The sequence below is a fragment of the Sinocyclocheilus rhinocerous genome, unplaced genomic scaffold (assembly GCF_001515625.1).
Source record: "Sinocyclocheilus rhinocerous isolate Xijiao unplaced genomic scaffold, SAMN03320098_v1.1 scaffold138, whole genome shotgun sequence".
Lineage (NCBI taxonomy): Eukaryota > Metazoa > Chordata > Actinopteri > Cypriniformes > Cyprinidae > Sinocyclocheilus > Sinocyclocheilus rhinocerous.
Window position 1 is genome coordinate 72,872 of NW_015635519.1, and position 27,321 is coordinate 100,192.

Genomic DNA, 27,321 nt, shown 5'->3' on the forward strand with positions numbered 1-27,321 from the left:
CAAGATTAACGTACTTGGTATGCATATTAAATTATTTCTAAATGACATTTGCATTGGTTGTTTTGATGTATTATAATCATAATCAGGCTGTCTAAAGTGGACCATTCAGACAGACCGGATCCCTTATTGTTTTAGAATCAGTGGCCAACACTTATATGAAGACGGAAATGAATATGACGCATGTCTCGTTATTGCCGTGGTAACCTGCACAGCTGTGTTAGTGGCAACCAGACGACATTGTAGACAAATACACATTGTTACACTCGAACAAAACACACACCTGCCTGATCCAGAGATCTCCATGTCAATGCTCTCTAAACAGGAAACAGGAAAATGTTTATCACCAAACACATTGAGATAGTCATGCCTTCAGAGCGCTGAGAAACTGCACAAAAGAAGAAGAGCTACAGCTGAAATGAATAAAAGATCAAGAGAGCGTCATTTGGCCACTTTCATGACAATTCTCTAAATATTAACAGGAATAAATAAGTAAAGCATCTGTTAAATGAGTGGTCCTCCCAAAAATTAAAATGCTTCAAACCATTACATTCTTTCTTCAGAGGAACAGAAAAGGAAAGACAGTGCAAAATGTTCACGCTGCTCCTTTCCAAACAATGAAAATGAATGCTGATGTAATTTTAATTGCATTTAAAAAATGTATTGATTTAGTTATTTGAAAATATGATTAAGATGTGTACACTCACGTGTATTTAATGCACAAGGTTGTTACTTTGCATTCTGAGTCATTAAATTTGAACTTGAAATTGATGTGAAGGTTTTCCAAAACCAAATAAAACCAGCATGAATGCAGGATACATTCCTAAGAAATCCTGCATTTAAAGCTAATGTTTCATTATCTTGAACACTCTAACTTGTCATTGACCCACATGTCAAATATCTATAACCAACGTTTCCTTTGCTAATTCAAGGTAAACTCTATGATAAGAGAGGATGTCTTAAGCAGCCTGAAAAAAAGAAGCTGTTTAGCTTCTGTTTAGAAATCCCGCACTGAGATGAAATCTACAGATGTCCATCTAGACTGCTGTTCTCTCAGATGACCTTTGCCAGTCCAGATCAGTTTCACACTCAAACACAGCAAATAGATTTTTGCAAGAGATAAACTAAATTATCTGGTCTAACAGGAAGAAATGTTCAGAAGAAGAAGAAATCTGCTTTGCAAAACGCCAAACACCAGGAAACAGTACTGCCATGATCAACAAAATATGACGGGTGTTCTGGGTGGTGGCTTACTAATAGCAATAGCTATTACGAACTCTAGTAAAATACCCCAGTAAAGTATAACTTCCATGTCTGTCATTAGAGATCACCATATAAATGACCTGAGAACCATTTTCACCAACAACATTTCTCTCAGCTGTGCCAGATTCACGAGCGAAATCGCTCATTTGTTTTGATCTAACATCAGTCAAACGGGTTTGCAAAATGGTCTGAAATGGTTTGGATTCAGTTTGATTCATTTGGAAAATTCACTCGCGCGCTGAATTGTTTGCAGCAGTTTCACATCGAAAACTCGGAAATTCCATCGTTTAAACGTCTTTATCGATTGTTTTAAGCTTTATCGAACTCTGCTATGGTTGGCTTATAGTTGTGTATGTTTGACAGCCTATCACCTTGTCCTAACTACATGTGAAGCGATGCCGCGACTCGCGATTAAAAGTATCTTTTCCATGTTAAGCAGTGTTTTTGTCCTAACTAGCCATGACGGCGAAACGCAATATTTTTATTTTAGAAACGGTTTCTATTTCTATGAAGTCGCGGCTGGAACAAAAACATTAAAACTAGGCCTATATGACAGTAGATAATCTCAGGTGATTATGTGCTTAATTCAAATTTAAGCGTGTCTAATGTGAGTTTAAATATCATTTTGTGTGACCTTATACTGAAAGCAACAACAGATAGTTTACCTCAGGTCTTGAAAATAAATTAAAGCAAACATGTAGGTCCTACGTTCAAACTGTGAACTCATTGTAACCCACAAGTGTATTCCATTACAAAGATGGTATCAGTCACTCAGTATGTACACTTAATAATGTTAAAAAGGTTTATTATTTATTATTAGTATTTATTAATAAGATTATAAACATATACATTTTGTTGTGAGTGCAGTGCGCTTCCAGAGAGAGCACGCCCACACACGCTTCTGATTGGTTGTGATATTTGATTGATTCTGTCATGTGGCGTTGTCGCATCGTGTTGTCGGGTGACCGTGATTTCATTTCACCAAGTACAACATGTTCCTGGATCAACATCCTTGTTGATCCTGGAACAACATTCCAATTAACCAATCAGAATTAAGGTATAACTTTTCACGAAATGTCTGTTTTAGGCTTACGATCAGGGTTAGGTGCTTCATCATTTCACACTGATTTTAGGAATAAATTATGTGTAGGGTTAGCTTTAGGGGTAGGGATTGGGTTTAGTCTATATTTTTGGACAGTAATGTTCATCCAGGATCAACAAAAGATGTTGATCCAGGAACATGACTTACTTGGCAAAATCACGGCGACCGTGTTGTCGCGTCGCGTCTGGTGTGGACAGCCAAACTGCTTGTTGCGTCGCGTGTAGTTCGGACACGGTGTATGTCCTTCACAGATGGGCGCTGCAGTGACTTAGGTTAAAAACGCTTAAATACTCATATCAAACGATCTGTTTATTAGACAAAGCAATTGACCACATAATAAAATAGTTAGGCTACTCACACTTGTGTGTTGCGATATGACTGTCGGATAGTCGGCACAGCATCATCTTTTAGTTTTAATCTTTCTGAAAATCCTGTGTCAAATTGTGCCTTGTTTGTAAACAAATCCGTAAAAGCTCTTACTGATGGTGTCTGAAACTTCATTAAAAATAAAGTTCATCCACTCTTTCCTAATGTTAGGATCAGAAGGAAGGCAATGCAAAGACTGTGCACTGCACAGCGTCTTGTTGTCTTCGGAGCCATCTTTATTGTTTGGTTTCTGCATAGACCTGCATTCGCCCTTCTCGTTATTTACACTACATGCACGAATCAGTGGGCGGGGCTAAACAGGCAGCGATGTAGAAGCAGGCATTGATCTTCTTCTGCTGAGGCAGTGTTTATCCACACTATTACATCATAGAGCTGTACATTCCACAAGTCGTTTTGACAGACTGTTTTTAGACTAATGAGAACGTTTTGAGTTCTGAAACTTACAGAATGTTTTTATAATACAATGACCTCTTATATGTCAAAAGATGAAGGGAATTTTGGTTTCTCAGTTCATGACCCCTTTAATTGGGAAAAGTTCACAAATGTGAGTTGTGGATGTGTCCCTCCAGGAACCAGGTTGAGAAACTGCTTTAAACAATCATATTTCATAAAATGCTGCAGACAACAGAGAAGAAATCTTCAGTTGTATTAACAGTAAATAATGATGCAAGATGTGTGTGCGTTTTCATAATGGGATGGATGGCAGGTGAAGAGAAGCTATGAGCAGGTATAGGTAAAAGAGACAGCATTTTATAACACACACACACACACACACACACACACATTCGTGCACAAACGGCACTTAGATGCTGGCCAACCATAAAGATTACTGTAAAGCCCTCATCTATAGGCTGCATGTATACACACACAGACACACACTGTGCCCTGTCCCTTGACTCTTTTTTTGTGTTAATACAATGCTGTACTGATTTCTGCACTGCCGCTGCAATGTTAGCACTGGTTACCATGGAGATCATCAGCATCAATGAATATCACAAATCCTTGAGTCTTCTGAAATATCTGAAAATGAAAAGGATAAATGAAACGAAAGCAGGATGTTTCCTTTAACCCTGCAACTCTTCTTAGCACTACAATTGTTTCTTGTAAAACAGAAGTTTTAACTAAGAAATGGTTCACCCAAAAATGAAAACCTCATTTTGTTCTTTCTTCTGTGGTACACAAGAGGAGAGTTTTAGTCCAGTTTTAGTCCAATATCCTGGCTGCTCTTTTCCATTGAACTAGAATGAACCAGAATGAGGGATACTACTCTAAAAAGAATATGAAAGCACCATAAAAGTATCTTCATTTTCGGTTATGGGTGAACTGTTCCTTTAAGTAAAGTTAGCCTGACATGTTTGTCTTCTGTGGCAAAGACAAACAAGGACACTTTGCTTTATATTTAATCAAAGCAAAGGGAATAACTTTCCTCTTATTAAAATCAAACTGGCACAGAGAGACAGAGAGAAACAGAAAACCGTTAGCTCTTTCATTCAGCATGGGCACTTTTCCAGTTCTGAGATCACATCAAAGTTACATTTCACTTCAGATCTGGCTTTGGCGTCAGACAGATCAAATCCTCAAGACACTCTGTGGTTTTAGAAAGGCTCTATACTGAGCCCTCTGTTACTGTGTGAAACTAACCCAGAACAACTTCCTACATGTTATTATTATTAATGTTTTTATTTATGAGACTAGAGTCACAACCCTTTAGAAGCAATTTTCCTTTTAATTAAATCATATGTATTCTGGGATCTAGTGGTGTGTTTTGATCTTCTGAAAATTGGAAGTCCACCCTCTACATAGTAAATAAAAAAACGTTCAGTTCTATTTGATGTTTCAGGCTTAAAAGAGGTTTGTACCTTAAACAGCATTTACATAGCCCTACATTACAGGTATATATAATTTATTAAAGCCAAGACACATCAAATCTCAAAATCAGGTTTATGCTTTTAAAAAAAATTGTATATGGCCAAAAAAATAACTTTTATTACAGTAACAAGCAATTCATGTAGCTTGTTATTTGACTATTATTTGTAGATCCCGTACTTTTCTGACCAGTAATTATTTAGATTAGTAATGAACTATTCTTATTAAACCTAAGGGGTTGCTAAAGACATGTTTGCTCACAGATTGTCATTTCAGTTTTACTTTAATTCAGACATGATGTGGTGATTTCAAAGTGGGTGAGAAGTTACCCAGCAGGCACCTTGATAGCAATTTGACATCAAATATTAGTCAAGTTTTGATCAAGATGCTGTAACATAATTTTAAATTCAGTTTGGATGGCAATTTTTTTTCCAGTGGTAATTGGGTGAAATTAAGAACTTAATCCCACACTTAAATTGGTTTAATGTATATGTATATTTGACATTCAATTTATATCAAATCAATGTAATGTCAAAATTTTGACATCAGTTTGATTTGCATATTTGACCTGTTTTTTGATGTCAAGCTGACGTCTTTTCAACATCAATTGCCCACTGGGTAACATTGCAAACAGCCCTGATTTTTAAACAGTTTGACTCATTTAACCCGGTTTATGTACATTTGGGAATTCATATGTATAAGCATATATTATTCAGTGACAACAAAACACTGCCTCCTCTCATGTGACTTATCACATTTATTTTGTTGTTCTCCCATTCACCACTTTAGAAACGTTAATCAAATTTTTAACAGCACGCTGTTTGCGTGTATGATTTTTTTTTTTTTTTGCCTCAATGGAGAAAACAACCATGCTGTGAAAATCGCACACAGCAATAAAAAAGTGAGCCATAAGCTTCCTAAACCAAACTACCTGTGAAAGCAGTTCTATGAATAAGCAGGAAATCTATCAGATATAATAACAGTCGCACACCCACATGCACATTCATTCGCCATTTACCAGAAAAAATACCAGAGGCTTTTAGAGGCAGTTTGTGGTTTGCCTGAACTTAAGATTGTTCTGGCACTGCAAATTGTGGATTGTATTTTTCATGTCAGGGTTTCAGGGAATGTATTTGGCAGTAACTTCTTGAGCCATGCCGTTCCCTCCAGGGTTTAATCTCAGACTGAATTAGACAGCAATTAACTCCCATTAAAGTGTGGTTTCATCTCTTTCTGTCTCACTGGCAGCAGCATAAGTGTGTGTGTGTTTCTATAATAGACTGTATTTATGTGTACAGGATTAATGGTAATTAATGCATGTTGTTAGCTGTGTCACATAAGGCAGTGACCCTGGCTGGCTGTGTTCGTAATGGAATAATAGTGTAGGGTAGACTGTGCACAGTTGGAACACTTTTGGCTTTTTACATTAAACCTATAACTAGTTAATATTTTCCACAGTTGGTTCGTAAAGATGAGAAGTATTTTTGTTCCAATTGTATCACATCGGGTACAGTTAAATCAGAACTATAATAGAGTTGAAACACTAATTTTTAATGCCTTAAAATAGCCTAACCAACTAATTTACCAAAAATATTAACGTCTTAAAAGATACCATTCTACACATTTGATTTTAGCTCTTCATTGTATTCCTGTTCTTTATTATATTCAGTATATCCACATCTAAAAGTTAGTTTCACTGTAAATTACTGAACAACTAAGATTAAGAGTTCAGATTAGGAATAGCACATTTCTAAAACGCTGAACAACAGTTTTCAATCAAATATTCAACAGTTAAAAACCAGCTCATTGTACAACTGTAAAAAGCAAAACAAATGACATTCTCTCAGGCAGCAAGTGAGTAACTCACTCACTCATTTACATAATCATAAATCAACTTACTCTTATTGAGTTGCTAATTGTGGTGTCAGATGCAGTTGTGGCCTCCATTAGTTCATCCTAAATGTCTAGGCCTTGACAGCATCTGACACAATAGCATTCTACAGCGGGTACAGTTGGTATAGTGTGTTTCAGCTGTACCCCACTGACCACCCCATACATTTCTCTAAATTGCACGATAATACTGAAGGGCACCATATTATGATATATATGGTATGCCAATTTTTAGAGCACAGACTAAAGATCACAAACATCAAAGTTCGGGTTTATGGTCATAAAGGGACAAAAGGCTATTCAATGTTAAAAGGGGAGGGTGAAGTAAAATTCTTACCCCTAAAAATGGACTTTGTATGATGTCTTCATATCTGCTTACTGCACAGTGTATACTGTATATACCTGCTATTTAGTGAAAGAGTATGCAGTGACATTTCCCATGTTGCATAAGCAGAGATTATTGTCTAGTTATTTTGTGCAAATTATTCCTTTTGCTCAAGTGTTTGTAAACATGAATTTTACATACATATAATGCTGCAATACAATACAGGCCTAATATTGTAATGGATGCACATGGTTGTGGAACTTTTCTGTGGCACTATATGGAGAGAGTTTAATGACAGCAATTACTTGTTTCATGATCATTTCAAAATCACCTTCTGAGTTCTGAGAGCATTCTCACTTCAAGATCAGTCTGAGACATGTACTTGACTCTGACTAATGTGAGATGGCCTGGCACGATAGACAATATAACGATAGTCCTTTCCAGAAAATCTGACCTACCTGCTCTAAATTACCATAAGCACATCTCGCCAGTCAGAAAAGGCTGTTGCAATGTACTCCCACTGGAATAAATGTGCTGAAATTTTCTAATGCAGGATGTCCTGCAATCATGGATGACTCTGTGTTGAACCTTATCTTTACATTAAAAGGACACATATAGAGGTAGCCAAATGAACCAAAGAGCTGCGGAAATGTATTTTGTCATTTGTGTTCATATGCTTTTTAACAGCATAGGCAGAAATCGTGAGGGGGTTGGGACCCCCATCTGAGGGTTGTGTGGTCATTTGCCATGCTTCTTATATGGTCATTTGCATTGACAAGTTAAAGTTGTTAATGATGTTTGCTGCACAATATTTGACTGGAAGGGTAAAAATGAGCTTCATATCAGGCACAGAGATGAAATAGTGCAGTAAGACCACATTTATTTGAATTATTTATTTATTTGAATTGCTGTAGACTATATTACTCCAGGGCTGCAGGTGGCAGTGTTTTAATCACAAGAAATGACATCAACAATAGAGGTTTACATGGCCATGAATGTACTTTGCCTATGTGAGGTTGGTAGAAAAACATCCAGAATAACCAGAAGGACACAAAAGGGCAAATGTCAGTCACTGCCATTGAGAATATAGCCAACACATTTGTAGCCTTGAAAACCCACGAGGGTCTAAAAGATGTTCCACCAAATAAAAGAAAAGGCCATGAATGACGAAGAGTCAGCTGTGATTGGACAAAAACTACAACACTTTCACTTATGAACTTTAACGTGAGTGGGTCGAGGGGATTGACTGCTTCACTGGACTGAACTGGGACATAAATTGGACTCAAAGAGAGAAAGTTCATGACCATCTGTCTATTAAGATGTGACAGTTGACTACACACACCCTCAGCCTGAGGCACTTCCACGCCATCTGCCACCACACTGACCCTGCTGAGAGCCACAAGCTATCAGACACTCCTGAAGGACAAACAGATCACGGGACAGACACAACGACAGCTGCACAGACAAACAGAGAGAAGCTTCTAAAGAAAACTCAATTCTGCAAGCTTCACGGCAATCAGAACATATTTGACTTTAGTTTGCAGTGATGTTGGACCAATGATGTTTCACTGTGGGTGGAGTTTTCAGTAGACAAGTGTGTGAGGTTTGTTTGAATCACTTGTTTTCTGTTATGATAGAGACAAAAAGATGGTCCACTTATAGATACTGTATATTAATGAGAGAAATCGTAATGCTCTATATGAAGGTTGTAGTCCAACCTTACAGTTAAAAAGAGCCAAACTACTGTTTGCACATTATATGGACCAGACTAAACAAATTGTAATGCACTTCAAATCTCAAAAGTTTTTTTTTTTTTTAACTGTACTTGTAAATAATATAATATTAATGAAATAAAGGGCCGCTTAAGTGTACTTGAAAAAACTATATACTTTATGACTGTTACATGCACTTTGTGATAATAACAAATTAAACGTTTTACTTTACTGTACATTTTAAATCATTAAGTTTTAACAATCTTTTGTCATGCTTTAAAATACACTTGTTTTGATGTGTTGACTAGCATACTAAAGCACAAGCAAAGGACTTATTTTTTTCTGTTTATTTTTTGTTCTTTTATATTAAATTTAAAGTTAACATATATTCAATGTATTAAATTGCAACTTCAGTATTAAAAATGTGTAATTACAATAACTACATGACAAGTTGCAATAGAAATGACATTTTAGTTTACCATAAATGCTTGTCAGTAGATTCGGCAGTACACTTAAACCATATTTCAATATGATAGTAATTATGAAATTACAGATGTACTTAAGTGACTGTCTTGTATGATTAAGACTCTCCCTGTGTACCAAACCACCTGAATGATGTCATCGGAGGGCACTTTGGGAAGCATTCATATACTGCCTCTAAAGTCATTCTAAACATAATTAAAAAAAACTCTAAAAGTGAGTTCCAAATGACATTATTTTTAAGCCCCAAACGTTTCTGCACTCCAGAGCTTTCACAGCGGATGGTAAAGACAGTGTGGTCATTTCTGATGGTAAACTCTTTGTTGTTTGAACTCTCTCAGTGCAGATTTGCTTAAACAGTGGTGTAAGAAAATAGCTCAACACTTTAGGGACTAAAACCTGACTTTTTTCACAGATACATTTACATAGCATATGCGCACACCTTGGTGACTGCATTCTTTTTCAATAATTCAATGAAACCTTGACAACGATTCCTTTTTGAATCAATGTACTTATGTCCGTTACTCTTTCTAATGTTACATCAGGGGAATGTTCTAAAAAACAGCTGACTCAGTGTTCTGTTCTCTTCTTTTTAAAGAATGTCAAAAGATGTCCTTGCACTGTCCTCTTGGCCTTTTTTAAAGAGTGCAAATCTGACAAATACTTATATGACCTTGTGCACAGCTCATTGGAATATTGAGATCTGATTGGCCATTAGCCATTATTTATAGCTCGTAAATTATCATATGTAAAAATGATAAATATTTGCATTAGATGCTTTATATAAAACACTAAACCATTAATCTAAATAGCATGGTGGTTTTACAGAGAGGATGCTTTTGGGCATTTTTTTTTTTTCAACAAGAGACATGTCATCCCCTCTCATCTCCCTTCAAATCGAACACTGGTTGGTGTCAGATTTTATATCTGATTTGAAATATGTTTTTGAAATATAATCCAGACAAATGATTTTGGTCTTTCCATTCAGATGAGCTGTACTTGCATGAATACAGCTGCTAAGACTTTGGTTATACTTAAGAAATAATCTGTATTATTACTTTTGGAGGGACAGAAATCAATCTAAATTCAAGCTTATGATTGATGACAAATCAATCAAAAGCTGCAGGAAAATGACATTATGACACTAACTAACTGATGGCACAGCAAGAACGGACACAGTTCCAAACCCTTATCAAGCAGCTATACAGATCTGAAGGCAGGAGACAAGGGAAAACAATCCAAGCATGGTACAAAATCTACTTTATATAATAAAAAAGGAATTCTTTCATCACAATACACAGCTACTTCAAATGACCATCAAAAGAGAGCGATGCTTTTTGCCCTCATAATGGTGTAGTTACATCATCTACCAGCAGGGGCTAACTAGATCACACTAACCAGCAAAACCAGCCTTGACCTGCTGATGGCACTTTGTTACTCTATTATTTTTGAGCTGGATGATGTGGCAAAGTCAATCTAATAAAACACCTTCAACACCACTGTCATTTCTTATTCGCTTGTCCATCCCAAAAACATTTTCTAACATTAAAAACCAAACTTGCCCCTAAAATAGCACCCAACAATGTCTGAATGAAAAAAACTCTCCAACATACAAAACATTCCTCACAGGCAAGAGATCAGCTTAAAGGGAGAGACAGAGTTTTCCTCCTCTTAATGTTTTTGTAGGCATCACAATGTCGAGCTGAGGGGAGAAGGGGGAGGAGGGACACAGAAAGAGAGAGAGAGGGGGGCAGAGGGAGGGGAAGGAAGCAAACGAGAGGAGAAAGTGGAAGCAAGAGAGTGTCAGTGAAAGAAAGCAGTCTGACTGCACAGAAAAGGTGCTCGGCAAACAGCGCACACTCATTGAGTCAGTGATATTCTGAACACGGAGAGCTGGTGCATTTGAGCTCAAGAAAACAGTTTTCAGTGCAGAGAGACAGCACAGAGACAGAGAAACAGAGGAAGTGGAGTGAAAAGAGAAGAGGAGAGGAGAGGAGAGGTTCTTCGTGGAGAGATGGACTCAGATTCTGGGGATCAGAGTGAAGGAGAGCTCTCTCCAGGTAAGGGATCAGTCCTCTCGTTCTCATCTTCTGTTTCTCAAACTCTGTTCACAGCTGTCTGGCGTTTGCAGGTGAGCACAGACACGTGCTGCTACTTTTCTCATTAACACATTAAACATTCATCATCGTACTCATCTTCCTCGCCCAGCGTGACAGCCTGTGACAGGGCGTCCATCCGCCAAGTGCTTGTAGCGTCTCTTCAGAGCTTTGTGTCTGTGGTTCTGCTCTCTGAGGAGAAGTTAATCTGTGATATTTGAGCTGGCTGAACACAAGGGCGGTGGAAAATTGAACAGCAGCACTTTGGTTTATGGCTGGCAAGGTTCACAGACTCAATATAAACTGGCAGACAAACCTAAAACAACCTTGTGGTCACGATAAAGAAGAAGTGTAATCTCACTGAAGGAGTTGTGAAAGGAATTTCAAAAGAGCTCAGTGCTCAGTATTGCCAAGATACCAACAGTTTGAATCAAAAGTCAGATATCTCATATGAATTCATCAAATCCTTCCAAGACCAAATGATCTGAGCTGTGCTATGCGCATTCAGATACTCTTCCTGTATGCCAGCATCATATATTTTAATGATAACAACCTTGAAAGATACATACTGTAACTAAGAACTTCTAAATTACATGCTGGTATTTTTACAATCAACTACCAACATTTTGCAGTAGCCTATCTTTGTATTTAGCATATAGACTCCTCACACACAAAATCCTTCAATTCTCTTGAGTTAAAAGAATTTACCTAGGACCACCCGATTTTTCATTTAATTTCACTAAAACTAGACATTTTTCACCTAGAGCGAGTCTCCACAAAATTAGTTTCAGGGACCTTTCTGTGGTTAAGTGTTTAGTCATGGACAGAGTTAAAATACAGTCTCACTGGTTCTCCATGGCTCACTTTTACTTGGGATCACAGTTGATCTGCAACTGAAAGAAATGAACGTTTTAAAAATGTTGATCTTTCCCATTCAGTAGTTAATGACCAGTGAATGTATTATAAATATAGTCCATACAACCTGTGTGCTATATTCTTCTGAAGTCATATCATAGCGTTGTATGTGGAATTTCAGTTGTTATTTGCTGAAAATCTTTTTTGCAGTTCAAATCATATGAGCTTAAAGGAACACGCCACTATTTTTGAAAAATAATAGTTTTTAAACAGTTGAGTTTTACCGTTTTCGAATCCATTCAGCCGATCTCCGGGTCTGGCGGTAGCACTTTTAGCTGCAGCTTAGCATAGATCATTGAATCTAATTAGACCGTTAGCATCTCGCTCAAAAATGACCAAAGAGTTTCGATATTTTTCCTATTTAAAACTTGACTCTTCTGTAGTTACATCGTGTACAAATCCTTCAATTCTCTTGAGTTAAAAGAATTTACCTAGGACCACCCGATTTTTCATTTAATTTCACTAAAACTAGACATTTTTCACCTAGAGCGAGTCTCCACAAAATTAGTTTCAGGGACCTTTCTGTGGTTAAGTGTTTAGTCATGGACAGAGTTAAACTACAGTCTCACTGGTTCTCCATGGCTCACTTTTACTTGGGATCACAGTTGATCTGCAACTGAAAGAAATGAACATGTTTTAAAAATGTTGATCTTTCCCATTCAGTAGTTAATGACCAGTGAATGTATTATAAATATAGTCCATACAACCTGTGTGCTATATTCTTCTGAAGTCATATCATAGCGTTGTATGTGGAATTTCAGTTGTTATTTGCTGAAAATCTTTTTTGCACTTCTCAAATCATATGAGCTTAAAGGAACACGCCACTATTTTTGAAAAATAATAGTTTTTAAACAGTTGAGTTTTACCGTTTTCGAATCCATTCAGCCGATCTCCGGGTCTGGCGGTAGCACTTTTAGCTGCAGCTTAGCATAGATCATTGAATCTAATTAGACCGTTAGCATCTCGCTCAAAAATGACCAAAGAGTTTCGATATTTTTCCTATATAAAACTTGACTCTTCTGTAGTTACACTGTATACTTAGACAGATGGAAAATGAAAAGTTGCGATTTTCTAGGACGATATGGCTAGGAACTATACTCTCATTCCAGCGCCTATTTTCAGGCGCTGCGTAATATCATTGCGCCTGCTGCGAGATGCTAACGGTCTAATCAGATTCAATGATCTATTCTAAGCTGCAGCTAAAAGTGTTACCGTCAGACCCAGAGATCGGCTGAATGGATTCGAAAACGGTAAAACTCAACTGTTTAACTCTAGGGGAGTTGGAAAATTAGCCTATTTTCAAAAATAGTGGCGTGTTCCTTTAAGCAAATTTAAACTTGAAAACATGTTACTGACATCAGTATTACAACTGATTCTCACGTCGCATAACCAACCACAACATACCAACTTTTAATATGCAATGACATTAGAGAGCTGAGGGGAAGATTATCAGTAAATAATGATATAAACTTTGGTCTGTTCCCACCTGAAAAAAATATATGACTTCGGAAGACTAATAAGAATATAGCCAATTATAGGGATTGCTTTTATGGATTTAAACTCCTTTTTGGAGTTTGACCACCCATGGTCACTATATATTTTGGTGGTTTGTAAAAGAGCAACATCAACATTCTTCACACTCTTCTTCAACATTCTTTTTTTTTGCTTCACATGAGGAATACTGTAAGTCATTCAGGTTTGAGAAGACACGAGAGAGAGTAAACGATGACCAAATTTTCACATTTGGCAGATCTATTCCTTTAACTGCAGGACTCCCTCCATCCATTCCTGATGAAGCGTAAATGTGGTAATGTAAGTTGTATGTGTAAGTCATTACATTGTTGGGGCGTCTGACAGACTGTCTCAGTTCTGTATGTTTGTGCTCTGAGAGCTGCTCTGTGGCCGTCTGAGGGAAAGCTTAAGTTCTTTAGCTACTATGAGGTTTGGCTGAAGGTCTCACTCAAAAGATCTCTGGAGTTGTGGACTGGAGAGGGAGATGATCTTTCATGTTTCTGCTCTGCCATTGGCCGATCAACTCTGGTGTTTATTTTCTCTCCATCTTCTTAGCTGAATAAGCCACCAGTTTGCCTCTAGTTTCAGCCTCAGAAGACATGGCCACAGACCACCCAAATGCATTGGCAAAAAAAAATGGCAAGTTCTGAAGGAAATTACCAGTTTCAGTATGATTGGATGCACTACACAACTTCAAGAAACAAAGACATGCAGGTTTTTTCATATGTCTACCTGCACTGGAAACCATCAGCAGTAGTTTGCCAAATGGTGGAGAAGACATATTCGAATGTCTAGTTGCAGTGTAGATGAGTGCACTTTAAGCATCTTAAATGCAGTTTAATGAGTTCTGACAGCCAACTAATAATTTAGCTGTAAAGGTTAAACGAGTTTTTATCCCTGTGATGGCCATCCATTCAAGATGTTTCCATATCCCATATACATACGAGTCCCTAGAACAGGTTTGGAGAATGGATGGATGGTTAAATGAGTTTAGATTTCTGTCTGCGATGAAGTAGACTCAATTTGAGCTCTTATATTCCCCCTATGGGATTACTAATGCATGGAGTTGATTATATAAGGCAATGCATTTAAACTGTAAAAGTAAAGTTAAAGAGGTGGCAATATGCAGGAACAACTGACACACTGCAATGTAAATGGCTGCTCTTATGCTCTGGTGATTAATTAGAAGATTAGATGGGCCTACTCCTTGTTTAAAAACTTAATTTAAGGTGCCTGGACTGCAGTGGTGGAGATATGCTATAGAGTCTGTACAGTCTCAGTAATGTATGCCAGATAGCAGTACTCCGCTGCAGACCAGTCTCCCTTAGATTCAGTACACAGATTAGAGGATAAGGAGCACGTGGAAATGAGATATTTCCATCCCACCCTGCACACATACATTTTTCCTCACATACACATGCTGTCCTCATGATGACTAACTACAGAGCTGATTAGAGACACTAGAACGCAAAGCCACATGTGACTCTGCAACTCAAGATGAAAAATCTACTGCTCAGAGGACATTTCATATCTCTTAAAGAAGAGATATAACTGATATAACTGTAGATTGAAAAGATAGAACTGTAGAACTGAATATGTTGGAAAGAACAATGCTGGCATGCTGCTTTACTTACACACTGCTTTTAGCACTGCACTATGGATTTCTTTCCTATGACTGGTCTGTCCTCTCTCAGATCAACAGGGATATATTAAATATACAACAAAAGAATTCACATGAAATTTACGAACCAACATGTCTTCCATTGTGAAAAATAAGTACACTGAATTGTACTAATTATGGACTTAGTATAATCTTTAAAGTATATTTTTAAAGACTTCACTTGCTGATAATATAATTAAAAGGAAATAAAATATTACTTAAGATTACTTAAAGAGAGTACACTTTCTTGACTATGCAATTATGTCAAATTAAACATTTTGCTTTAAAGTCCATTTTAAATTATTGTTTTAATAAAATTTGTCATGCTTTACAGAAATACACTTATTTTAATGTGTTGACTTACAAAAGCACATGCAAAGTACTTGATTGTAGTGTGTTATGCAATATTACTTTTAAAGTTAATATATTTTAAATGTACGAAATTGCAACTTCATTGCAAATGTGTAGTTACAAATATATTTAAATACATGATGACTTACCAGATTCAACATTAACGTACATTTTATTTTTCTATAAATGCTTGTCAGTACATCTGTTACTTAGTACATTTTTATCCATACATGCATTTCAAAGACAATAAAGTAACCATGAAATTACATATAAAGATGTACTTAAGTCATACTTAAGTGGGTCAACAGTAAAAAAAAAAAAGTACAGGTATATTTAACATAAATTTGAACTGCAACACAGTTGCAATACAGTTTTATTAACACAATTAAGTGACTGAAAACATAACCTATACTAAAAACCTGTCTGATTTGGGTTTCAGGTACCCAGAAGAACAGATGTACTCAGGTTGTTTGTGTTAAGTCTGTGTGTCAATATAAGTCAGTAGGGAATTCAAAACTGCAGACACTGTTTAGAATGTCAGTTTTTCAAAAACCCAGCAGTTTTCGGTGGATACTGCTGAAATGTTTTGCATTGGGTCAGGGTGTGTGTTTTAGTAATCAAAGGTCTTGATGTACTTCCTGGGACATGTGTCCATCTTTAGATTCTCTTTCTGGAGAAATGCGATGAGTTAGCGTGGGTGCATGTTTGTTGTGTCAGCAGGCTTTCTGAACCAAAGCAGTCTGGCACATCAACAACATCCACTTTCACACATGAAACCTGTTAAATTGCAATACAATTGGCTCAATACCTTTTCCAGTGAATGTACCACATTTGCAATTCATGCAACAACTTATTGCAACAAAATATTTCAATCATTCACACTTTAGCACTAAAATTCTGTGTAAAATTGTGAAATTGTGAATTTTTTTACAGTAGCCTGTTAACTAATTTCTTGCATCTGTTTATTTTTGTGTTTAGCATATTGTTGGTTTTATTTCATATTATTGAAAATCACTGATCTATGGCCCACAGCAATCTGTTCAGTTTAGTTTTGTGGTCTTTTAAAACTTGTTAGTTGTTTGTATATGTAAACATGCAGACTACTATCTAAAAGCAGGTACATTAAATGTGAACTGGGTCCAATAGTAGGAAAATTACTTATTTTGGAATTTACATATGGGCCAGAGGGAGTATTCTCACACTAAATGAATGCTTTAAATCAACAGGACTAATTATACAGTTTACTTTTAACTGAGTTAAGTCCAGTTCTGAGCCACGTGAGATCCAGCTGTTCTAAGATCACCACCTCAATCCACAAAACAGTAACAAGCTTCTTTTTGATCAGTTTTACTGATATCTGACCTGTAGTACCACACGACCAACCAGCAGTTCATCATTACACAACCGACACATTGCAGAGAGAGACAGTGAAGCCACGTGTGGACCAGAATGAAGGCAAACCGCTCTCTGTTTGTGCCTCTGTGTCCTGCCGGAGGAAAATAAGCCCCACCAAAAAGATAAAAGGAAAACGAGAGAGTAAGAGAGAATGTGAGAGAGTTTTTCCTCCTTCAGCATGAAAAATGTGTGCGTAAATGAGAAAAATAACCATCTAAACACTCTTCTGAGCTTTTTGGCACTCTATATTTAATTCCGCAAGAGGGAAATAGTCGTAATTTTAGCTCAAAGACAGAGAGAGGGGGGAAAGAGAGTGAGAGACCGAGAGAAATTGTGCTGAAATAGGGGAATATTTCTCATCCACATTTAACAAGAATCACATCAGTGGAAACAGACAAAAGTATGAGTGACTATAAACTCTCCCTGAGGCGTACCACAGCCATTTCCACTGCTCTCTCCTATTAAACAGAGGAATGCTATAGTAAAGCACTGTTAATTGAACTGCCTGGGGTCTGTCAGGGGTTTATTAGCCTCCGCGTCTGTATTCAGATAATAACAATAATAACGACATTAGTATTTCCAGAAGGAACTAGCTGTGCTCGAAAGGCAGCAAAAGAACAGTGTTAAAGTTTCAGATAAGTTGAAGCGATCTATGCATGCAAGAAGAATTCAGTATGCAAATGTCCTCATAGCCAGTGGTTATGTTTTGAATGCTGAACATGCTACCAGTGTAAGTCAATAGGAGATTTGAATTCAAATTTTAATCTTATATATCTTTGAAAGCATACTATTCATCATACTATTTATGTTTCTATATGTATACCGAAGACAAAATGTGAGTATTCTGTATTAAATACATAATGAAATATAAGGATGACCAACATTTATGCTCAAACATGCAAAAGTCTCACAACACCAACCATTTTATGGCTGTTTCAATGCTATTTGAAACTTTCAACAGCAGCTGCAGCGCAATTTTCTCTTTTACTTGGAAGGTGTAAAGGGATACTCACATAAAAATTTACTTTTTTTTTATAATAATCTCTGCGAGTCAATATAATGTGAGTGAACATGGCCTCCAAAGTTGACACTTCAAAAACCACACAAAGCGAACGTGCACAACTACAGTTGATGAATCAATGACTTCAGAAGCAAAACGATAGGTGTGTGAGGAAAAATACTAGCATTTTAAACTCTTTTTTTTAACTACAAACCATCGTTTCTGGTCAACTGTCATACACGGGTTCACAAGTTCTTACTTGAAGTAAACATCAGCACCTGAAGCTCATATGAGAAGTGACATGGATATTTCACAACATGCTGACATTTATGTCATGTGAAAAATAGTATGCAGTACACATTAGGCAAAAAATAGTAGGCAGTATACACTATTGCACAGTAGGCAGTATTATATTCCTTTGGCATCATATCCTCTTTCTTTCTGTCTGTGTTGTGGGTCTATACAGTAGTTTTAGGGTGTGTATTGGTGTAGATCTTTATGTCCTTTAGCTCTTGAGTACTTTTATGCATCCAAAATATTACAATCGAACACTCTGTCTCGATGTGACAGACAGAATTGTTCCCGACTGCTCCATTTTCAAAATTAATATGCATAACTCATAGAATAAATGACTTCTATAATTATAAAAGCATCCATTTGGAGAGATGTGAGAGTGTGTGAGCCAAAAGTGAGACAGTAACCCTCACACAAACATATCAGGGTTATGAGGAAGCTGGAGTGATTCAGGCTGAGAGCTTTTCTGGACAGGAAGTCACCCACTGAAACTGAGATTGTGGTCAGGAGGGGGGTGGGCAGCTTCTACGCTAGTGACACGAGTCGTCTGTACCTAGATGTGCGTTTTGTTTCCTTCTGACCCAGCTATACTTTTTTATATACAAAAGTGACCCTAGAAGCTAACTCTGGTAAAAACCTCCTTTTTTGAGAAGCTCAAAAGAAAAATGCATCATGAAGGACTGAATGTCTTTATTCTTTAAAAAAAAAAAAAAACGGTTTGGCTTAGGGCTTAGTCTGCATTTACAACTTGATTTAAATTTTCTGGGGAAAAAGTGAATGGTGCTAACATCATACTGCAAACCTTGATGGTAGGGTGTAGTGTGTGGTTGCCATGCTGTTTCTAGGGTGTTGTTTGGTGGGTTTTTTAGTGTTTTTAGCACACTGTTCTGGGTGGTTGTTACAGTGGGAATCTCATATTCGTCCTAAGTCATAAGAGCTCGTACTGAATACTTCACCCAAAAATTATAATTCTGTCATCATTTATTCATGCTAATATCATTTCAAACCTGAAAGACTTACTCTTTGTCTGTGGAACACAAAACAAGATATCAAGTCAAGTCACCTTTATTTATATAGCGCTTTTAACAATACAGATTGTGTCAAAGCAACTGAACAGCATTAATTAGGAAAATAGTGTGTCAATAATGCAAAAATGACAATAGTAAACACTGATTTTTCAGTTAAAGGCAGTTCATCATTGAATTCATTCATGTCATCATCCAGCTCAGTTCAGTCTAAATAGTATCTTTGCAATCATTTGCAATCAAATCAACGATATCGCTGGAAATGAAGTGAAATCATCGTCCTCTGAAATACATCAACTTTGCGCTGTGGATCGCCGGATCGGCTTTCACCGTGGACGAAGCGGACGTGGAGGACTATGATGTAACAAGAGCTCGTTCAAATACTGAGGTGCTAAACCATTCAGGGCTTTATAAGTAATTAGCAAGAATTTAAAATCTATACGTTGTTTAATAGGGAGCCAGTGCAGTGTTGACAGAACCGAGCTAATATGGTCATACTTCTTGGTTCTAGTAAGAACTCTAGCTGCTGCATTTTGGACCAGCTGGAGTTTGTTTATTAAGCGTGCAGAACAACCACCCAATAAAGCATTACAATAATCTAACCTTGAGGTCATAAACGCATGGATTAACATTTCTGCATTTGACATTGAGAGAATAGGTCGTAATTAAGATATCTTGAAGTATTTGAAGTTCATGAGATTTTGTCATCTTCTATCATTCGCCAGTTGAAAGTAAGTACTGAATGAGTAACAAGCCAAAGTTTAATACAAAGTTTGTTCAGAGATGCAGACAGTAAACATTGGTATTGCTTGTGTGTCCACAAATTTGCTGGCTTTGAGCCTGTGGAATGTGCACAAACACACGTTTGCTTTTTCGATAATGGTGGGGACGTTCCATTAACCTACAGTATTTTGTTTTTATACTGCGTAAGATCACTTAGAAAAGATGATTTCATCAGGTGGCATTAATGTTTGTAGCAAGGGTGCAGAATGAGATATACAGACATGTAAAAAAAAAAGTAGTAAACATTAGCATACTTTAAAAAAATTTACAGAAATAATGTACTTTAAAAGAGTGATTTAATGTAGTTTGGGACACTTAACTGCATGTAAATGAAAATGTGTTATAATTTATATAAAATGTAATTAGGTAATCTTTAGAGAGCTTTTTTGACCCACTTAAGTAGGATTTAAGAAATCTTTATATTTAATGTCAAAATTACTTTTATTGTCATTGAAATAAGGTTAAATAAGTGTACAGCCAAATGTACCGACAAACATTTATGGTAAACTGAAATATACTTTAATGTAATTTCTATTGCAAGTTGTATCTTAATCATTTAAACGAATTTGTAATCACACATTTGTAATGATGAGGTTGCAATTTCAAACATTTGAAATATATTAACTTTTAAAGGGGTCATCGGATGCAAAATTCACTTTTACATGTTGTTTGAACATAAATGTGTGTTGGCAGTGTGTGTACACAACCACCCTATAATGATAAAAATCCACCCAGTGGTATTTTTTTAATCTCTATAAATAATATCCCCTTTTTCAAATCAGGCCATTCTCTAATTCTTGGCTGTGTGACCTCACACAGACCAAGGCCCCTCCTATGATAGTTGATTGACACGGCTGTTTAACCTTAGACCCGCCCATATGATTTCAGGTGGCATTAATGTTTGTAGCATACAGGGTGCAGAATGAGATATACAGACATGTAAAAAAAAAAGTAGTAAACATTAGCATACTTTAAAAAAATTTACAGAAATAATGTACTTTAAAAGAGTGATTTAATGTAGTTTGGGACACTTAACTGCATGTAAATGAAAATGTGTTATAATTTATATAAAATGTAATTAGGTAATCTTTAGAGAGCTTTTTTGACCCACTTAAGTAGGATTTAAGAAATCTTTATATTTAATGTCAAAATTACTTTTATTGTCATTGAAATAAGGTTAAATAAGTGTACAGCCAAATGTACCGACAAACATTTATGGTAAACTGAAATATACTTTAATGTAATTTCTATTGCAAGTTGTATCTTAATAATTTAAACGAATTTGTAATCACACATTTGTAATGATGAGGTTGCAATTTCAAACATTTGAAATATATTAACTTTTAAAGGGGTCATCGGATGCAAAATTCACTTTTACATGTTGTTTGAACATAAATGTGTGTTGGCAGTGTGTGTACACAACCACCCTATAATGATAAAAATCCACCCAGTGGTATTTTTTTAATCTCTATAAATAATATCCCCTTTTTCAAATCAGGCCATTCTCTAATTCTTGGCTGTGTGACCTCACACAGACCAAGGCCCCTCCTATGATAGTTGATTGACACGGCTGTTTAACCTTAGACCCGCCCTGAGTGTGCTGTGAACAGTCCGCCATTGTTTCGACGCTGGAGCAGGAGTAGAAAAGATTGTCTCCTAAGCAATTGAGGTGTTTTGTTGTTGGATGTAATAATGAACATAGCAGTTGTCATTTACTCCCAACATCTGAGCCGATGAAGACGCAGAGGATTACGTTTGTCTTTGAAGGGAATGTGCCTCCCGATCTGACTAAATGCGCCTATGTTCGCGCGAATCATTCGTGATCCAGCTTCACCTACAGAAGAAGTGAGTATAAGGGTTTTTTTCTTAATAATGTGCTAGTTAGCAACTTTTGCGGCTACTGCTCCTCACCCCACAGAAGAGAGGGGTGGGGTGAGCAGAGCTCATTAGCATTTAAAGACACATGCAACAAAACGGGTTGCTATGAAAAGAGCTGATTTTGACAAGGTAAAAAGGGTGTTGTTTTACACTACCATTGAGAAATTTTAACCAAAGTATGTTATAGACTTTTCATTAAGACACTAAAGAATCATATCAACTTGTGGAAAATGGGCATCCGATGACCCCTTTGATACAATATTGAATAGCTCATTACAGTTAAAATTGTAATCAAGTACTTTACATGTGCTTTAGTATGTTAGTCAACACATCACGATAAGTGTAATTCTTTAAAGCACAACAAAAACTATTAAAACCATAATTTAAAATGTACTTAAGTTTTTAGTTTGACATAATGATTACTTAAGTGTGTTAAGTAACTTAAGTTGCCTTTTATTTCATTAATATTATATTATCTGCAAGTACAGTTTTCTAAAAATATACTTTTAAGATTTAAAGTACAAGTGCACATTCAATACAGTGAAGTGCACTTCTTCTTTTTTTCACAAGGGTAGTTCACCCAAAAATGGATACTCTGTCATGATTTACTCATCCCCATGACATTCCAAACCTGTATGACTTCTGTGGAACACAAACGAAGATATTCTGAAAAATGTGTCACTGAAAAGTCCCCACTGGCTTTCCTTGGATGGAAAAAACAGCACAAAGTTGAAAGCTTAATTCTTTGTAGTTGACATTACATTGTCAATACATCTTAAAAGTGAAGTGTGATTTTTGGCAGATCAGATTATAACATTAGATTATTGCTTTACTTATCTATAGTTTGCTATTCGCACTATAGTTTTTGCTGTCTGGGTCCTTCAGCACTGAAGCAGGAGGAACATCTTGAATAGGTTGTGACAGCAAGTTTGGGAACACAAACATAAAGGTATCAGGGTTCGTCTGGCATTTCAAGATCTACAGGGAGTGGCTTAAAAACTGTTAGCTTACATTTAAAAATCAGCTGCCGGGTGCAAACCTCTTGCGGTTTCTGCTCAGTCTGGAAAACGCACGTGCAAGCCAGACGAGAGAGAGCGCAGCTCTGCCCTCAAAGGCTTTCTTAAATCCGCATAATCACCCCAGGCTGTTCTGGCTTCTCCTCTGGAGAAGGACACTTATATCTGACGTTAGTTGGCCAGTCATCTTTCTGCTCATGATTTTCTTCCTTTGTTGTCCTTTTTTAGACTCACCAAAGTCTAAATAATCACAGAGCAGCTGCTCACAGTGATATCACAAACAGCAGATGAAGATCTAAATCTGTCATTATATCTGGAGCGCTGAGTATATTCAGAGCCATTATTAGATCTGATTTCATGCTAAGTGTCTGATTAGCTTCTCTTTGTCAGTCATTAGTTGAGCCCCTACCACTGGGCAAATAACATGGTCTTTTAAAACTGACAATTATATGCAAGATATTAAACCGCTAGGAAGAATAATTATAAATGTAATTTTTTTTAAACTCACTGTGATATCTAATATGCACACCACAAGTTCCTGACATCTTGCCTTAATAAAAGCATTTTGCAAAATATGTCGAACTAGTCATAAAGTTTGGCAATATTCCATTTTGCTATCAGAATAATCTCTCTAATGTATTCAGTGTTTTTTACATCTGGATGGAGGGAAACTGACCTGAATCAACACACAGCATTTGAAGAGTTTAAGTGTTTTCTGCAGAATAGAATGCTGTGTCATAATTTAAATGAGCTTCTGCTTTGGAATAGTTAGTAGTTGGAATAAAACATGTAAATGCATTTGTAATAATTGATGTCAAACTGACATGGCTCTCTTCACACTTTCGGAATACATGTTACTCATTCATGTCCATCAAATACTCTGTCAGAGTTTTATGTACTGTAGTCATCAATGCGGTCCAGTGTGCATTTACACAGAAAATGTTTTTGTCTGAAAAAAATAAATAAAAACAAAACAGTGTAGTGTATTTTGGACTGAGCAGGTTTGTTGGTAAAAAATTAATTCAATTCTGTTAAATTCATTTTTTTTTTCTTATCTGAGATAGAAAATGTTTATCAGAAAAACATACAGGTGATTCTAAGGCATAACCTACTGTAATAATCCTGACCAAATATTTCTCATGTGGAATAGGAAATTTGTCCACCCTCACATTTTTCCAAAGCAATGTGTCACCTTAATAGAATGATTGTTTTAAGCACATTACTAACTAGCAAAGAATAACATGCTAAAATAAGATTTTAAAAAATCGAATGGATATATAAAATCTATTTAGAAAAAAAAATAGGCTAAACATTTTCATGTCCAGACTCAATAGAGACAACAGGGTGGACATGTTGTTTTACGCTATTAGATAAGTTTTCTAAAAATGAGGAAAGGAGAGAAAAGCTTATGACTAATACTTACTTTGTTTTTGGAATTCTTTCCCTGCAAGGAAATTATGTCACTTCTAGTAAATCATGTTATTTAGGCCTTGCGCTTAAGATTTTAATGGGCAAGCAGCACCAATGTAATAGGATTGACTGGAGTTTGAGAGACACAAGTTGAGAATAAACATGCTTGGGGACATTAGAATTTGTAAAAAATATTTTGTTGTATGAACATCTGAATATGCAATACATGTTCAGATACAGTACAACAGAGCCTCTATTTTTAAATAAACAAACAAAAAAAATCTGTTTTATTCTAGCTTCAGGCATTCTTTTTTTTTTAAATCAAAACTTGAATGTAAGTAAGTTTCATAAAAAAGCTACATTTTGAGCAAAAAGCTGAGAAAATAGCATTTTTATCAAATACATCTGGATATTCAGTATGTACGATGATCAAAGCAAAGATGCAGTAGATGGCTTCCATCAGCACTCCCAAAGCTTGCACAGTCCTTTGCCACTTCCTGGATCGACATTTCACATATTAGTAACATCAGGCAGCTTTCATTTATATGCAGTTTATTGTTGATGATTGCATTGTTTTTCATATGCTTGCATATGAGATCGCTCGTTTCTGCGTCTTCCTCGCTTGTGTTTTTGATCAGGACATTCTAGACTCATTCAGGGGATGCGTATTAGCGCCCCCTAGTGTATAACAGTGAAAACACGGAAACACGGAAAATTCCGTGTTTGGCAGAAAAGCGTTGTCTTGTGAATAATGGGAAATGATGTGTTTGGCGGGCAAAGAGTTAATGGGGTACATCTATGCATTGAAACCAATGTGATATTAACATTTTTTTGCTTTTAAGATTATAACATTTTATGTTATGCAGAATTGTTTTATGGGGACATACATTTAGTTAGAGTTGGAAATCATTGGAAAGTTAAACACAATGACCACTAGTTAGTACTTAGTAGTTAGTAAGTTTTCCTATTCATTGATTAATATCCACTACAATCTCTGTAGTCCCATTTAGTCACTTGTTAGTTTTTCAAGACATTATAAAAATCACAAGAAGGGTATTACTGATGCTTTTTATGTGGTAGAATAAAACCATATCTTGAACTCGAGAAAAAAACAAAACACTGATTTTAGGACAAAGGTTTACTCATTTCTGTGTTTTAGGACTTCCTGCGGCACTCTATTAGGGTTTGAACACTTCGTAATGCATGACACAACTCTCAGTCAATAAAAAATCTTGTAAAATCATAACACAGAGCAGCAGTTTGTGTACAATTAAACACCGTGAACCAAATGAACACCCTCACAGAGCAAAGGACATCCGTCTCTCTCAAACAAAACACATTTAACAAGTCTGACGTCAATCCTTTTAATGTACCAGTGTTATCACATGATAACACTGGTAAAAAATCACCACGGGGCAAAATCCAACATCTCACAGTGTTGACAGCTGACCTTTATGTTTAATCACACATTAGAGATACGCAGGCTAGTGCAAACCACACACACACACACACACACACACACACTGAGAATATCTTATATACCTTCTCCACTTTCAGACAAAGGACAGTATGTGTTGGTCTGGACTGATATCAGATCAGATCACACAGAGATGTGTGTTGATACTGGCTTTGTTCCAAATCCTAGTGAGCCGCCTCGCTGACTACTGTCTGCATAGGCCGCTAAAGGGAAGTTCAGAACAAAATATAGAGATAAGGATCTTTTTAAAAAACAAAAAACAAAAAAAAAACATAGCATTAGAAAATAATGTTTTTGAATGCTTAATTGTGAAAAAAAAAATACATAAATAAATTACTGAGCTCACTGAAGTGCATTCTGGGAACTGCTTTTCCAAGAAGGCCAAAATGAGGTATCTGTTAAAACAGCATAGCGTGTTTCCAGCTTGTTTGGATCAGTCTTTGCTTTAAGAGTGTGTTTGTGATGCAGACACTAGGGTTTGGAACACAGCTAATGCTCAGGCTGCTAAATTTGAACTGTGTCGTCAGAAGAGGGTATTGATTCAGAATCAGTGTTTCCTGTTAGTGTGTATTTGGGCTGCAGATGATGAGAAACAATGAAAGCAATCCATATGTCCCACATAGAAAACCAAAAACAGGAGTGATTTCTCTTGTTTCTAGCTCATTTTAATGGTTACACTGCCAGAGATCAGATGTTTTATACCCCGAGGAACGGTTTATTTCTGTGACTGCCACTGTGAAAAAGAAATACACTATAGCATACTTTTAAAAAGAGCACCTATTATTATTATTAAGAACAGTTTTTAAAAATACACTTTTAAGATTTGAGTTACACTACAAGTGGTAAACAGTCTAAGACAGTGTTGCCTAAATCTAGAAGACAGATGTGAGATTTCTCAGGAGACACATCTAAGGCTTAATGAATATTCACAATATATTCATGATGATTATGCAGCCACTATAAAATTATGATTGTAATTTATGTTTTTTTTTTTCTTCAGTATTGTATAAGAAGCTCTGACCTTTACATCAAATTGAAAGCCAAGCAGACTAGATCAGTCTTTCCAATGAATTTTACCCTCCATCATTGCTCACACTTTCCTTCTCTGTCTCTTCTCTTTTTTTGCATTTTACCCATTTTTGTTCCATGCGGGTTTCCTCTCTGTCTTTTTCCAGTATGGAAATAGTGAAGGCTCACAATGTTGTGCCAAGCATTCACTCACAGTGAACCATCTCTGCTGTGCGTCTTTTGAAAGTTGACAGCTCCTCACAGGAATAAACGTCACTGCAGAGTTGGTACTGATCCCAGATGAGGAGGCCCACGGCTTTGCCACCACAACACACAACTAATCACACCACAAACTTTATTACAGTGCTTGCAAAACCACAATGTGTTGCTATTCATCAAGCCCTTTGCTTTGGTTTGTTCTTATGCCCTATCCTTGATTATTAAACTTGTTAAGCCACTTAAACTTAAACCTTTAAAAA

The 27,321-nt window shown here is 36.4% G+C and overlaps 1 protein-coding gene across 2 annotated transcripts in view; it reads left to right on the forward strand.

Annotated features, from left to right (window-relative positions):
• Positions 1-10,804: 10,804 nt before the first annotated feature.
• tnfaip8l3 (tumor necrosis factor, alpha-induced protein 8-like 3) overlaps positions 10,805-27,321 on the forward strand; it is a 38,915-nt gene continuing 22,398 nt past the window's right edge. For both annotated transcript variants that reach the window (XM_016561291.1, XM_016561290.1), the window contains exon 1: positions 10,805-11,082. In XM_016561291.1, coding sequence (XP_016416777.1) covers positions 11,037-11,082 — 46 coding nt within the window. In that variant the 5' untranslated portion in view covers positions 10,805-11,036. The remainder of the gene's footprint in view (positions 11,083-27,321) is intronic.